The sequence below is a fragment of the Podarcis filfolensis genome, assembly GCF_964270895.1.
Source record: "Podarcis filfolensis genome assembly, chromosome: 13".
Taxonomy (NCBI): Eukaryota; Metazoa; Chordata; class Lepidosauria; order Squamata; family Lacertidae; genus Podarcis; species Podarcis filfolensis.
The window spans coordinates 24,701,319-24,718,122 of NC_139615.1; the positions used below are offsets into that span (position 1 = coordinate 24,701,319).

Sequence of the window (16,804 nt, forward strand, 5' to 3'; positions counted from 1 at the left end):
GCTTTCTCCCTCCCCAGTCCCCAGCCGGGGACCTAGGGAGCATCAGGGTTATCCAGTGTGTGGGGGGGGGATGGGCCTGCTCTGGAGAACATATGTTCAAGCAGAGATAGCCGCCCCCGTAACGCCGCCGCCGCAGGGGAGAGCAATGACGACCTTTCGGTGTACGGTCAAAGCCTCCCTTCAGAAAACCCCTTTAACAGGGAACCCTGGTATCGCCGCCGCAAAGAGGAAGATGGACAAAAGGATTCCGCCCAAGGCCTCTGGAGCCAAGTGAGGATTCCCAGGTAAGATCCTCCCTCTATTGTGTGGGCAGGTAATCCCTCCCCTACCTGGCCTGGTCTCCTTGGCAACGCTTCCCCCCGGTGGGATTGGACAACTGACTGAGGTAGGCGGAGACCTCCAGGTATCCCACCTGAGGGAAGGCAAAGCCAAGCCTATGCTGTTCGAGCCGCTCCAGATCTAGGGGCTGCACGCGTCCACGCAAAGGGCGCCCCCCGTTTTAAGCGGGGAGCGGTCATTCCTCACCACTGGGAGAAGGTGAAAACCCAGTCCTGTTGAGTTCTCTCCTCACAGATCAACTTGTTTAGCCTTCAAGGCAGGCCTAACTCTCTCTTTACCTTTACCTTTACAGTTACTTCACTGCAACCCTCTTCTCCTCTCTCATTGGCATAATTTCAATTACCTATCCTCTCTTCTGCCCTCACCTTTCTCCCTCTTTTTGTTTGGTCAATATCCAAGTCAGATCCTCTTATTCCTTCTCCTGGCTGGTCTATTCCTCCTGTCTCTGGACAGCATTCCTCAACCTTGAGTGTCATCTTATCTCCCAGCTGCATTTTTATCTCCCAACTAAAAAAAAATTGGTTCTCATAATCGACCACTGCAACTCCAGGTTGCCAGGCATGGTGTTTGTGTGTTGCTCCTCTCTAGCAACTCCTTGCACCCACAATGCCTACTGTCCCCCTTCACATGTCAGGGAGGAGAGGGAAGAAACCAACAAGAGCCATTCCAGTTGATATAGACTCCTGCTCTGGCACATTTTTTTTACATACCTTGAGGTCTTTGGGGTCTTTCCTCTCTGAATTACTTCAAACAACTCTCCTCAGAAAATCCTTAGAACTCTACTCAAAGAAAGCCCCTCCACCTCATATGGCAGTCCCTAAAAGACAAATGGGACTGTGCTCTGGAAACCCCCAAAGTGAATTTTGAGTAGTGCTTATATTATAGGAACTGTCATTGAATTATTATGTGAATTGAAGTAAGTGAGGGTTATTTTACTGAAAGATCAAATCTCCATTTCATGACTTTTATTATTTTAAAATTCACTTTTGGTTGTGCATTTCCCAGAGCTCCTCCCAGAGCTTTTAAATTGGTTTTGTACTTTTAAATCACCCACAAAAAAGCCGCACCTTTAAATTTCAAGGGGGGAAAAGACAATACCCGAATATAAACCGCTCTCTTGAAATTCCACAGGCACTCACACCCTTAAATGGCAAATGTAGAAGAAAATCCTATGGGTACTACAGAGGCCCCGCAAGGTACTACAGAGGACCCGCAAGTGGGTTAAACACCTGTTCGTAGCACCGTAAAAGCAAATAAAATTCAATACCCTGTTACCTTAATGTGTTCCAGGAGCCCTTTCTGCTTCTGAAACATTCAAGAACCAAGGCTCAATGGTCGGCAAGCCCCATTGAGAAAAAAGAGACACATGATCCAAGGGAAAAGGGAGAGAGTGCACCTCTCCTTGTGTAAATATGGCCTAGCAAAGGCAAATGGGAGGAGGGGAGGCTGAGGAGGGGTGGTCCTGCTTGCCCCCAAATCTATTGTAGGCAGTGGAAATGACTGGGAACCAGGCTCATCCAACCTTGTGAAGGGGACGAGTCATTGATGGCAGGGAGGGGAAGGAAGGGCACGCCTCCAGGCAGCTCCATGGAATGAGATGGGGCAAATTCCACTTCCAAAATCTGGGAGCCTCCCTCTTGAATTCCTAGCCAGGCTTTTGTACTCCTGCTCCATCCATAAGGAAGATGGAGGGAGGAAGGGATCCAGGTTTGTGGGATTGCGGGAACTTATGTCCAAAAAGAACCTATGGTGGCATGGAAGTAGGATTGAGAGGAGATGCCATCTGACACACACCTGCCCCTGCCCCATAATTAAAACTGAAATGGTTAGTGTGGCAAAGCACATTGAGAAAAAAGAGAAACATTTGGAAATGGAAGCAGTTGCTTCCGGGTTGTTAGAGTTCGGAAGCCAAAAGTTTCAGCTTCCGAGATGTTTGGCTTCCAAGATTCCACTGTACTGCACTGTAAAATAAGGTGAAAGCAATGAATGACATTAGAATTAATTGCACAACAGTCTCAAGCACACAAATTGGCAATAAAACATTTTTTGGTTCCGTTTTACCATATGACTGTTACAATATTGTAAGAACCAATTTTTATAACGTCGTGAATTTAAGTCACACTTAAAATTTTCATGGTCAGAATTTCGGGGGGGAAACTGTGGCTTATATTTGGGCCAATACGGTAAGTCATAGGGCTCCCCCTTCTGGTGGTTTACCCTTAGTTTGACTCCCTGCAGATGGACGGGAGTCAAGATATAGTTGGGCTTCAGCGAATGTCTAAGCCAACCGCTCACATCTGTAACCAATAAAGTTGTTGCATGTTTTAGTCCCTTAAACTAAATACATGTGTCCTTGTGTTAACAACAACAACAACCATTTATTATTTATACCCCACCCATATGGTTGGGTTTCCTCAGCCACTCTCGGCGGCTTCCAACAAAAGATTAAAAATACATAAAAAAATCAGTCATTAAAAATTTCCCTAAACAGGGTTTATTAAACAATAGGGAACTACAGGACATGGGGCCTTGGCACGTAAAGCATGAGACTTAATCTCAGGGTTCTTGGTTTAAGCCCAATGCAGGGCAAACGATTCCTGCATTGTAGGGGATTGGACTAGATAACCCTTGTGGTGTGGTCCCTTCCAGCTCTACAATTCTAAGATTCCTCAGACAATCCCCAGAACTCTACTCAAAGACTGCCCTTCCACCTCCTATGGCAGTCCCTAGAGGACAAAAGGGGTTGTGCTCTGGGCACTCGAAAGGGGACTTCAATATTCAAATTATATAAGGGGTCAGTGAATTATAATGTGAATGGAAGTGATTCAGGGTGATTTTGCTGGTAGTTAAAAGCTTCATTTAACTTTTTTAGTTTGATTTATTAAAAAATCAATATGGGATGGGGGCTTCCCGGAGCTCTTTAACACCTTTTTATTGTTATGCTTTTTGGAGGATGGCCCTTTCCAGTAGATATGAAGTTGCTAATGCTATGCTAAGAATATGTGTAAGAAGGAAAACAGGAATCTCTGAAAGTTGCTATATTTTGCTTCTCCCAGTTCCTCCAGTATAAAATGTTGGTCTAACCATTTTGATTAATATGCTCTTTTAAAAAATATGTTTACTGTACAGTTTAATGATTGGTGTTCAGATGACATTGATTTACTGTGCATTGTAATTACATGCGGCTATATCGTATCATTGGTTTTGTACTTAAGTCATTTGGGCGAATAATGCCAGCACTGATCATGTGTATGTGGATATACATGCAAACACATTTTTAGAGACATTTGTTCTAAACCATTTAAATGCTTGGGACCCGCACAAGGAGGAATCATCAGAGTTGATAACTGTGCCTTCATTCAAGTTAGGATTTCACTGACCAGTTAAACAGGAATTATTTTAACCGACCAAAGTGAGAACCAAGTTGAAATGGAATGCATATAAGAATTTAAGGACAGATGTTTGCTCAAGCAAGTAGACATCACCAATTTCTTATAAAATCCCTCCCACCAGCATTTCAAATGAACTACATACACAAGCAGGGGGAAAAAATGCACTCATGTTCTTTTACTTTTTTCTGCTGATTACTTGTTCCCTGGTGTTCAGCTCAGGTCTGAATATAATAATGTAGCATTTAGGGGAAAAGATGCAACCCAGTAATCCAGCACCAGAGGACAAGATGGAAAAGATCTCCACAGCTACCATGTATTTTCCTTTGGTGCTCAGATAGGTGGAAACAAAGGACAACCAAACACTACAAAACACCAGCAGGCTGAAAGTGATAAATTTGGTCTCATTGAAACTGTCAGGTAGCTTCCTGGCAAGGAAAGCCAAGATAAAGCTGACAATGGCCAACAAACCCATATAGACTAAGACACCATAAAACATGGCCACTGAACCCTCATTACATTCAAGTATGATTTCCCCATGCAGCGAGTGCATATCTGTATCTGGGTATGGAGGAGATGTACTTAACCAAAGTGTGCCAAGGGAAGCCTGAATACAGGAGCAGAAAAGGACAATAGAATTTGCCAGCCTTTTCCCTATGCATTTCCTCATCCTGGATCCCGGTTTGGTTGCCATGAATGCCAGAAGCACAGTAATGGTTTTTGCCAAAACACTGGAAAGTGCCACAGAAAAGATGATGCTAAAAGTGATTTGTCGGAGAAGGCAGGTCACCTTTCCAGGCTGTCCAATGAAGAGAAAGGAGCAGAGGAAACAAAGCAGGAGCGAGACGAGGAGGATATAGGTGAGAGTCCGATTGTTGGCTTTGACTATGGGAGTGTTATTGTGCTTTATAAAAGTCCCAAGTACTAATGTTGTGATCAGAGAGAAGATAATGCTCAAGATAATGGTCAAGAGTCCTAAATCTTCTTTATAAGAGAGGTAGCTTGGGACCTTGGGAATGCATTGAGTTTGGCCACTGTTGGGATACTCATCTTCTGGACATTTCACACAGGTATCCATATCTAAAATAAAAGAAGATCTCTTTAAATATTTCTGACATTGATCAATATATAGGTAAAGCATTGGTTCTTAACCTTTTCAGGGTTATAGACCTCCTTAAGGATCCTAGAATCTGTATTGCAGGATTATCGAATTGGAGAAAACATATTGGTGAAATTATCCTCAAATTGTAGGTGATATTATCATCAGTTTGTGTAAAATAAACTCCAAGACTCAGTTTCCACGAGTGCAGGCTTTTCAGTGTTTCTGAGGAACAAATGTTCCACAATGAGTGTTCACATCTGATATTGGATATGCAGAAAGATTATAAAAATCTATTAAATGAAACAATATTAAAAGCACAGTATCTTTTTGAAATGCCAGAAGGTGCACTAGGAAAAGGTTCTTTTGGATATCGGAAATGGAAAGTTCTTGGAATGACGGTCAGTGACTATGGAACTACCTGGAAAGGCATTGTGGCGTTTGCCCTCCTAGGTGTGTGACATCATACTGGGTTCATAAGGAAAGAGTTAACTAATTGTAAAATGGCTAACCAATAGGAGCCCAAGTTTGGAGTTAAGAGTTACAGTTATAGTTGTTGAAAAGACAGTCTGGAGTTAGAAGAGACAGAGAGGATGTCTGTGGGTTGGGCTAGTCTGATGTGAGAGAGTGAGAGATTTTGTTAAGAGGAGTCAGTCAATCAGTTGAGATAATCAGTCAGAAGGTATTAGAAAGGTACAGGCCGGTAAAGAAACTAGAGTTAAGATACTGACAGGAATATTATCTGAGAAATCATAAACTTGTTAATGTTTATAAAATAAACTTGTTTTTTTGGTTCACATTTTAACAACTGTCTGGACTCAGTGTTTTACCCGAGAGTAACGGGTTGGTGGCAGTGAGGAAGTGAGCACAGTGGTGGCACAGGGATCAATAGACCGTTAAAGGTCCGAGGACCCTTTGTGATCGCCACAGGCATCCTTACACCAACCCTTTGAGGTTGCTTAGACTGAGAGATAGTGATGAACACAAATTTACTCAGTCCCACACTCTTTGAAACTCTTAAGAATTAATAGTTAGGTTTTTTTTACTTTTTGTTTAAAAATTTGCATTGCAAGATACCTCCATATGCATTCAAGAGGTTACACTTAATGTTGTAACTCCCACCTTTATACTTAGATATCATCCCTTCTGGACATGGAGTACAATCATAGCAGCAGAATTTCTCTCCCTTCTTTTTCCTATTGTACCCAGGATAGCAGTAGTCATTGCAAACAGAAAGCGGAAGCACCTGTACAGAAACACTAAAGAGAGATTAGTAAACACAAAAGCAGCATTGGAGAAGAAAGGACAACTCCCAACTTAGAGCAGGGAGGGTTCACCTCTCTGGTGTTGTCTAGTTAAGATTTACGTGTGGAGAGGATTTTGTATGTTTCTTTTTCTGTTCCCCTTTTTTGCTTTTGTTTTCATTGGCTAGATTGTGTCCTTGAACTTTTTATATTGCCACCTCACTGCATCTACAGAGAGATGTATGTTTGGTAGTGTACATAGAACCTATAGTTTTGAAATAGGTGGATATACCTCCCTAAAATATGGAAATATCTATTAAAATGAAAAGGGTCCATTAAAGATAATACAGTGATACCTCGGGTTACATATGCTTCAGGTTACATACACTTCAGGTTACACACTCCGCTAACCCAGAAATAGTGCTTCAGGTTAAGAACTTTGCTTCAGGATAAGAACAGAAATAGGGCTCCGGCGGCATGGCAGCAGCAGGAGGCCCCGTTAGCTAAAGTGGGGCTTCAGGTTAAGAACAGTTTCAGGTTAAATACGGACCTCCGGAACAAATTAAATACTTAACATGAGGTACCACTGTAGGTAGCCCCTTAACCCGAAATCTATTCATGAAATAAACAATTTATTTATTAGGGGAGATGTAAAAAGAGAATATAATAGGAATTCATGAAAATTAGAACTAGAATATAATAATGTTTTCACAAAGGTTAATGAAATAATAAAACATCCTGTGGGATTTCATGAAAATTAAAGTTGGAATGTAGTTAGATGCAGTGGCGTAGCGTGGGGGGTGCAGGGGGGGCCGGCCGCACCAGGCGCAACATCTGGGGGTTAGGGTTGGGGGCGCAAATCCACGGGTTAGGGGGCGCAAATCCACGGGTTAGGGGGCGCAAATTACTTGCCTTGCCCCGGGTGCTGACAACCCACACTACGCCACTGGTTAGATGCCTTCAAATCCTTTGAATTTTTTTAGTGAAAACATCAAATGCCACAGAACTGTGTCTCACCTGATTAAAAACTTTATGCCACACAATTTGATCATTATTTATGCTTAACTCTTTTCCTAAAGGTGCACGAGGGTCCAATTTTCCAACTTTGATCCTACACAATGAACCATTTGGAGAAATAATCCAGTTTATTACATCAAAACCTGTAACTAATTCTCCATTATCATCAAAGCACACTAATGCCCCAGCACTATTGTTGAACAACATGGTCCTTAGAAAATGATGGACCTGGATTGAAAGAAAGTATGAACAAAGCAATGAGGTTTCAAAATTCTTCAACAATGTATGCAGCCACTTCATCTATTAGGCACTCGCGTCTTATTATTGAACTGCAAACCTTAAATGATTATTTGATATTTATAGCAATCATTACTTTCCATATGCACCAAGTTGGTGGGTGACTATGAGTTGAAATAACAATATTTTGTCACGGGACCACTAATATTTATCAAAATGGATTTCCAAAAGGGGAAAATCCCCTGAAAGGAATTGAAAAACCCCACAGTAATAAGAATTGTATCATGCACACTTAGAATTCATTGTGCTTCCTAAAGAAAACATAGTTTTTTAAAAAAAGTTTGGTTGTAATTACCTGCCATGGTTGCACATTCTGAAAAAACAGTTTCTGTTGTTCTCCCAACTTCCTACCTTTGGAACTGGATTTGTAAATGGCTTGCAAAGCATGAGCCACAGCATAGACAGCATTGTAGACATTGTAGCTGTGGCCAGTCATTTCCATTTCAAACAAGGTACCAGGAAGACTCTCCAGCTTCTCTCCTCCAGAGCAGTATTTAATTTCCTGATGCTGCCCATTAGACATTTGTAATGAACAGTTGAATGCCTGTTCCCAAAAGTCCTGGATAAAACCATCTCCTTGGGTCCATGAAGGTCTTAGCATCTGAATGAAATTTTGGAATCCCATTGGCTGATCTGAGTGAACTGTGAAGGATATGGAACCATGGAAGGTTTGTAAATCCCAAATCTTTTGAATAGAGTGTGATGCAAAATCCCAGTGGGATGTAATAATCCACACTTTACCCAGAGGAGGCAAGTTCACCAAGGGTATTACAAAAACTAGTGTTCTTAGAACTTGAAAGGATGGAGGTTCCCCATATACAAAGAATACATTGGCTTTTGTTTCAAACATAATGAGATAGGTATCCATGTTCTTTAAAAACCTATCTAGCATCTCATCCATATAACTCCATTTTGGAATGTTTACTATGAAGTCATAACAGATGCCATTCTGGGTAAGCATTGGCACTATTGTCTTTAAAAACCTGTTCCCTTTGTCATCATCCACTGCAAAAAGCCCAACCCAGGTCCATCTGAAATGCTGAAGTAACTGCACAATTCCCTTGTGCTGCTGGGCTTCATTGGGGACCATCTGGTACAAGAATGGGAACAGCATTCTTGTACTTTGTACTGGTAAAAATGATCCATAAGTGAGCTGTAATAAAATCCATGAATATTTCTCAGATGGATTACAAGAGAATAGTAAATCAATATGTCTCAGTTGGTCCTGTAAGCAATCTAGTTCAATATCCTTTTGAAAGCCAGAATCACAGTTTCTGCAACAAATGGCTGTTTGATTTGTCCTATCATTGAAGTAATTTTACTTCAGTTGTTGAATCTTAAACAAGTACCACATTTGGGGCAGCACAAAATGAATCTTTGACCTCTTCTGTGTGGCAACTATTTAAGTCTTTGAAGTGTTTTGCAATGTTGCACCTTGAACTCATTTTCAAGAGACACATTTCTTTCACCCTTTCCTATATGATATGCTTTCCATATTCTGGCCATATTTACTGGCCTCCTATTAACCCATTTTGAAATTAGAAGAAGACGAAGAAGAGTTTGGATTTGATATCCCGCCTTTCACTCCCCTTCAGGAGTCTCAAAGCAGCTAACAATCTCCTTTCCCTTCCTCCCCCACAACAAACACTCTGTGAGGTGAGTGGGGCTGAGAGACTTCAAAGAAGTGTGACTAGCCCAAGGTCACCCAGCAGCTGCATGTGGAGGAGCGGAGACGCGAACCCGGTTCCCCAGATTACATGACTACCGCTCTTAACCACTACACCACACTGGCTCTCATTAATGCATTCTTATTTAAGTGTGCCAATTGGGACGGGAAACAGTATTCAACATGTGGCCTTACTAGTGCAAAAGGAAGCATAATTGAATTTTTTGGAGATTTGAAAACAATGGGTTGTATCCAGTTAACTGTACATCCAGTTAGTTATGTTGAATAATTTGACTGAGTGCATTTTAAGAATATTAGTATTGAATCCAGTTCCTTGGTTCTTTCAATTCAGCCTAAACTTTAATTTATGTGTTTACAGGCACATCACAAAGCTCACATATATCTAATGTTCATACCCCTATGCACATAGATTACCTGTGGAGTCTTGTAAATTGCTGAAATGGTGGCCACATTGGCAGAGATTCCAGAGAGGCATCCTCCAACAATAGCCATCAGTTTGTTCTGATTTTGACACTTGAAGTTAGGAGAAAATCTTTGCTGTTTTGAAAGCAGGCTTAGAGTGGCCTTATAGGTCATCCTAGCAGAGTAGTAGCTATTGAGAATGTGGAATCCCAGAGAAATGTTTGGTAAGATGTTTGGGTTCTCATTTATCTCTTTTACAGCAAAGACTAAGGCCAGGATGTGCTGGTAGTTCTTGGGCACGGAACTGTAATGTAGGTTACAGCTATTTAATAAAACAACAGTGACAGAAGCAATAAAAACACATTTGTATTCTTCATTTGTCATCTGTTTGTGTTCCAGACTGCAGTGAAACTACTACCCTTAGAAGAAAACAAACTCAAACTCAAAGTAAAATGAAAATGAAAATGAAATATCATGTGTGGGGTTAAGATGGAGGTGAAGGATGAGGGAGCAAAAAGTCTTGAAAAATAAGAATTAGTGTGGCCAAAAAATGCATAACAGCATATTTCTTGATGAGGTAATTCTGCAGAGGAAAAGAGAAATGTTCTAGATCCATGCATTTCACTGTCACTTGGGAGGGAAAGCTTATTAATAATGCCTTGTGCTTAGCAATGTTATCAGGAAGGTAAAATATTTATTAACAACTCCCAGCATTGACAAAATATCATTTTTTAAAAAACACCCACCATAAATAAATGCAATATTCCTCAAATATGTGTTCCTTGTAATTAGGGTCTGAACATATTACAAAAAAAGTGAGGGGAGGGGAGCAGGGAGATGGTGTCTTACATAGGTTCATGAGTCACAATATGTGTAGGCTGCTCCAAGAGAGAAAGTAAATCATAGAGATAGAAGACTTGAGAAACAATCCCACCAATCACAAAGTCCCCTGGCTGGAAAAATTCATGAGGAATAGAGAGCAGATCATCACGAACGCTGCAGTTAATAAAATGTGACGTGCATACAGCATGACACAGCAGTATAAGCAGCAACACCATCACCGTCATGATCCTGTTGGCAAATCTACTCATTCAAATGGTGGTTTTGAAAGTCTCCATGGCTACAGCCACAATTGAAGGGTGGATAATACTCTGGATGCATAGATTTACAACTTTGTCTATTATGGAATCTGGGTGCCAGTACCAGTTTTTTCTAGTTCAGGGTTTCTAAAATTGCTGTTTGTGGACTACCAGTGGTGTGCATACTTCGTTCAGGCTGTCCACAGCATGTCTGTAACAAACAATTATTATCTGAATTCTATAGAATTCATGCTGGAATACAATAAAATAGAGGTTTCAAAATAAAAGAAGTGACCCATGCTTGGGGGGGGGGGCTACTGTCCTAGTTATATTGTTCCTCTGTTTTTTCGCTTTGAGGTGGATCAAGAATAAGTTAGTGGAATGTGGCTCCCACTGATATCGGTGGGTCTCATGCAATCTAGATCCTAGTCTCCTCCCTTTACTTTGATGGCGGTGGGTTTTTTTGTTTTTTAAGAAAATATATATCTGCTTGTGGAAATATATCCTAACAAATAAGTGAGAGATTTTTTAACAGAAGAGTGACAGAGCCCTGCCTCTACCTAGATCTAATTCTGAAGAATACAAGTGTTTTATAGCTTTTCTTCAGACACTTGCTAACATGCGCTGAATGTCAATTGCATAAACCAGCAATTTTGACAGGTATGATTATCATTCCCCAGTGTGTTGTTGACGTGATGTTCTATCATGCATAACAAAACTGTTAGAAGATTCCCTCCCTTCTTTTTCTCTGAATCATACACATATTATTTTTTCCCTTTGACGGAAAATAAGTAGCTAGTCTTGTATAGCTGGTAGATCCAGATCTGACCAGTACCAAAGTCAGCTTCATCCATGGGTCATTCATATCTGACATAAGTGGAAAGCCTGGTCTGGGGAAAGTGAGAGTCACACTTTGTTGTGTTGATAGATACAGTTCTCTTAACAGATAATTTCTAACGATTGTTTGACCCATTTCCTTTTATTGATATTTAATTTAATTAATAAGATTCTTTATCAATGCAGTACTTAAAATGTTCAGGATGTTAACTTAAAGCGGGGGGGGGGGTGTGCATTCCTCTTCTCTATCAATGCCCTGCACCTATCATGGCTGCTCTACCCCTTCACATGGCAGGGAGGAGAAGGAAGGTGAATCATTCCAACTAATATAGCGTCCGGCCCCTGCATCCTTTGCAGTCTTTGGGGTTTCTTTCCTCTCTGAATTACTTCTCCTGAGAAAATCCCCAGAACTCTACTTAAAGAAAGTTATTCCACCTCATATAGCAATCTGTAAAGGGCAAATGTGATTCTGCTCTGGATACGCCAAAGAAGATTTTGAGTACAGCTCACATTATAGGAACTGTCACTGAATTTTGATGTCAGTTGAAGTGTTTGATGGTTATTTTACTGAAAGATAAACGATCCATTTCATGATTGATATTATTTGTAAATTCACTTCCCAGAGCTTTTTAATTGATTTTGTACTTTTAAATCACTTAAAAGTCATTTGAGCCACTGATCATATGTATGTGAACACACTCACACACACAGTAGTTTCCTCTGGGGGACGCAGGGGACGTATCTCCCTAAACATTTTGTGAAACTAAGTTTGGCCTCATTGAGGGACAGTATTTCACTATGAATAGAAAAATGAGAGTACTCCTAAACATTTCACACAGGCAGAGAGAGAGAGATTTGTTCCTAGTAATTTAAATGTTTGGGACCAGCACAAGAATGAATCATACGAGTTTGAAAATTACATACATATTCCATCTAGGATTCAAATGCAAGGGATGCTAGCAAACTTAAGTGAGAACCAAATATAAATGCAATGTTTCTGGCCAAACTCTACATACAAGAATTTAAGGACAGATGTTTGCTTAAGCAAGGACCCATGACCGAATTCTTATGACATCCCTCCCACCAGCATTTCCAATGAACTGCATACACAAACAAATAAAAAACAGATGCATTCATGTTCTTTTACTTTTTTCTGCTGATTAGTATTTCCCTGGTGTTAAGCTCAGGTCTGAATATAATAATGTAGCATTTTGGGGAAAAGATGCAAGCCAGTAATCCAGCACCAGAGGATAAGATGGAAAAGATCTCCACAGCTACCATGTATTTTCCTTTGGTGCTCAGATAGGTGGGAACAAAGGACAACCAAACACTACAAAACACCAGCAAGCTGAAAGTGATAAATTTGGCCTCATTGAAACTATCAGGTAGCTTCCTGGCCAGGAAAGCCAAGATGAAGCTGACAATGGCCAGCAAACCCATATAGACTAAGACACCATAAAACATGGCCACTGAACCCTCATTACATTCAAGTATGATTTCCCCATGCAGTGAGTGCATATCCGTATCTGGGAATGGAGGGGATGTACTTAACCAAAGAGTACCTATGCAAAACTGAATACAGGAGCAGAAAAGGACAATAGAATTTGCCAGCCTTTTCCCTATCCATTTCCTCATACTTGATCCTGGTTTGGTTGCCATGAATGCAAGAAGCACAGTAATGGTTTTTGCCAAAACACTGGAAAGGGCCACAGAAAAGATGATGCTAAAAGTGATTTGTCGGAGAAGGCAGGTCACCTTTCCAGGCTGTCCAATGAAGAGAAAGGAGCAGAGGAAACAAAGCAGGAGGGAGATGAGGAGGATGTAGGTCAGAGTCTGATTGTTGGCTTTGACTATGGGAGTGTTATTGTGCTTCATAAAAGTCCCAAGTACTAATGTTGTGATCAGAGAGAAAGAAATAGTCAAGATAACTAAGATGAGTCCTAAATCTTCTTCATAAGAGAGGTAGCTTGGGACCTTGGGAATACATTGGGTTTGGTCATGGTTGGGATACTCAACTTCTGGACATTTCACACAGGCAGCCATATCTGAAATAAAAGAGAAGCTGTTTAAATATTCCAGATATTGATCAATGTACAGCTAAAGCATTGGTTCTTAACTTTTTTGGGTGCATGTCTGTTATGCTGACAATTTATTTTGTCCGTTGTTTGAAATATTATTCCTAAATTAATGATGACAGAAGCTGTATTGCAAGATTATCAAAGGGGAGAAACAATGATGGTGAATGTATCCTGAAATGTTGGTGATATTATCACCATGTTGTGTAATATAAACTCGAAGGCTGGGATTCAACTAGTGCAGGCTTTTGAGTGTTCTTGAGGAATGTATGTTTCACAGTGAGTTATCGCATCTGATACTGAATATGCAGAAAGTAGAAATGTCCTTTATTATGTATTTATTTAAATTATTTTTTCTCTGGTCTTCATTATTAATCTAATTTAAAGGTAAAAAAACATGTTGTCATAAGATTCTATTTTTTTAAAAAAATGTAACTAAATGTAACTAAAAACAAACTATATTCTTGAAATGCCAGATGGTCAAGAAGGAAAAGGGTCTTCTGGATACCATATTGAAACTTCACATTTCAAGGTTGGAAAGATCTAGGAAAGTCTTTTTCATTAACTGTGGAACTACTTGACAAGGGGTCTTCATATCCACCCTGTCAGGTTGCTTTGACTGACAGATAGTGATGGACACAAATTCAGCGAGTCCCATACTCTCTAAAACTCTTAAAATATAATATAAATATAATTTTATTTTTTGTTTACAATTTTTCATTGCAAACTACCGTCATATGCATTCAAAGTGTTACACTTTACGTTTTGTCATGGAAATGCAAATAAGATAGTTGTGTCCGTTATTCCTCCCACCTTTATACTTAGAGACCATTCCTTCTGGACATGGAGCACAATCGTAGCAGCAAAATTTCTCTCCCTCCTTCTTTTTCTTGCTGTAGCCAGGATAGCAGCCGTCATTGCACACAGAAATGGGTAGCACCTGTACAGAACCAATAAAGAAAGGGTAAGAGATCACTGAAAAAAGGAGGTTGGGAGAAGAAACAGAAGCTCCAGGTTAGAACTGGGAGAGTTCACTTTTCTCTGTCTTGTCAAGTTAAGATTTACTTGTGGAAGAGGACTTTTTCTGCTTCTCTCTCTCACACACTTTTGCTTTCATCCAGGTTAGGTTTTTTATTGTATTGTTTTATATCCCTCAGCTGCCGTGGGAAAACCAGGAAATCCCGTTTTGTCACACACGAGCACAGTGGCCATTTTAGGCATTGAGATCTCACCCTTTAAAAAGTGCTTTTTCAGGGCCATGATCTCACGCGAATCATGTGACTCACATGGGAGCACGGCCCTGGAAGGTGGCACCCTAGTTTTACAGCGTGTTGAGGGGTATGTTGTATTAATAAAAGGGAGAAAAGGAGATTGTTTCAGTTGCTGAGGAACTGAGAGGTTGGGCATTAGATTTTGTTCTACTCACATAAATGTACATTTTGCATTGGAGCGAAGAACCTCTGGCTCACTAGTAGGCAACCCTCCCCAGGTCACATTGCTCAAGTGCTTTCCCCTGGCTAGAATGTGTTCTTAAACTCTCATAATATCTCAGCATGGCCTTTTCAGAGAGATGTTTATTTGGTAGTGTATGTAGAAATTTATAATTTTTAAATAGGTGGATATAGTTCTCTTAATGTCCTAAATAAGAAAATATCTATCCGAATGAAAATAGTCCCTTAAAGATAATACCTAGCCCCATTTCCTGAAATCAGTTCATGAAATCAGTTATTTATTTATTGGGGGACAGGAAAAATAAAACATATACAGTGGTACCTTGGGTTACATATGCTTCAGGTTACATACGCTTCAGGTTACAGACTCCGCTAACCCAGATTCAGGTTAAGAATGGACCTCCGGAATGAATTAAGTACGTAACCAGGGGTACCACTGTAATAGGAATTCAACCTAATTACAACAGGAATATAATAATGTTTTTGAAAAGCTTCATGAAATAATAAAACATCCTATGGGATTTTATGAAAACTAAAGTTGAAAGGTAGTTAGATGACTTCAATGCCTTTGAAAAAATTGAGTCAAAACATCAAATGCCTTAGAGCTGTGTCTCACCTGATTAAAAACTTTATGCCACACAATTTTATCATCATTTATGCTTAATTCTTTTCCTAAAGGTGCCTGAGGATCCAGTCTTCCAACTTTGACCCTAAACAATGAACCATTTGGGGAAATAATCCAGTTTGTTACATCAAAACCTGTAACTAACTCTCCATTATAATCAAAACACACTGAATCCCCAGCACTATTGTTGAACATCATGGTTCTTAGAAAATGATGGACCTAGATGGAAAGAAAGTATCAACAAAGTGAAGACTGTTTCAAAGCACTTCAACAATGTATGTGGTAATTTCATCCATTGGACAATCTTTTTTTGTTCTTGAATTGGAAACGTTATATGATTATTTGATATTTCTAATTATCATTACTTTCCTTTATCTTCAGGTTGGTGGGTGATTTTGAATTGAAATAACAATATTTTATCATGGGATCATCGATACTTATCATAATGGATTTCCAAAAGCAGAAGAAAAACATGAAAGGCAATGAAAACCAATAGAGGCACAGGAATTGTCTCATACAGACATAAAATTCCCTATTTTTCTGGATGAAAACATAGACTTTAAAAAAATGTTCAATTGTAATTACCTGCCATGTTTGCACATTCTGAAAAAACAGTTTCTGTTGTTCTCCCAACTTTCTACCTTTGGAACTGGATTTGTAAATGGCTTCCAAAGCATGTGCCACAGCATAGACAGCATTGTAGACATTGTAGCTGTGGCCAGTCATTTGCATTTCAAACAGGGTCCCAGGAAGACTCTCCAGCTTCTCTCCTCCAGAGCAGTATTTCCTTTCCTGATGCTGCCCATTAGCCATTTGTAATGAACAGTTGAATGCCTGTTCCCAAAAGTCCTGGATAAAACCATCTCCTTTGGCCCATGAAGGTCTTAGCATCTGAAGGAAATTTTGGAATCCCAATGGTTGATTTGAGTGAACCGTGAAGGATATGGAACCATGGAAGGTTTGTAAATCCCAAATCTTCTGAATAGAGTGTGATGCAAAATCCCAATGGGATGTAATAATCCACACTTTACCCAGAGCTGGCAAGTCCACCAAGGGTGCTAGAAACAACATCATTCTTATAACTTGAAATGATGGAGGTTCTCCATATACAAAAAATACATTGGCCTTTCTTTCAAAGACAATGATATAAGCATCCATGTGCTTAAAAAACCAGTCTAGCATCTCATCCATATAACTCCATTTTGGAATGTTTACTATGAAGTCATAGCAGATGCCATTCTGGGTAAGCATTGGCACTATTGT

General features: G+C 40.1%; 2 protein-coding genes across 2 annotated transcripts in view; both read right to left on the reverse strand.

Moving 5' to 3' along the window:
- Positions 1-3,906: 3,906 nt before the first annotated feature.
- LOC310748627 (vomeronasal type-2 receptor 26-like) overlaps positions 3,907-16,804 on the reverse strand; it is a gene marked incomplete at both ends in the record, with an annotated part of 390,828 nt that continues 377,930 nt past the window's right edge. The window contains 4 exons of the mRNA XM_083584478.1: positions 3,907-4,808; positions 5,950-6,073; positions 7,089-7,316; positions 7,681-8,538. Coding sequence (XP_083440604.1) covers positions 3,907-4,808; positions 5,950-6,073; positions 7,089-7,316; positions 7,681-8,538 — 2,112 coding nt within the window. The remainder of the gene's footprint in view (positions 4,809-5,949; positions 6,074-7,088; positions 7,317-7,680; positions 8,539-16,804) is intronic.
- On the reverse strand, positions 12,534-16,792 carry LOC310748628 (vomeronasal type-2 receptor 26-like; the record flags this gene model as incomplete). The annotated part of the gene is made up of 3 exons (XM_083584479.1): positions 12,534-13,435; positions 14,279-14,405; positions 16,127-16,792. The coding sequence occupies 3 exons, from the start codon at positions 16,790-16,792 to the stop codon at positions 12,534-12,536; spliced, it is 1,695 nt and encodes a 564-aa protein (XP_083440605.1).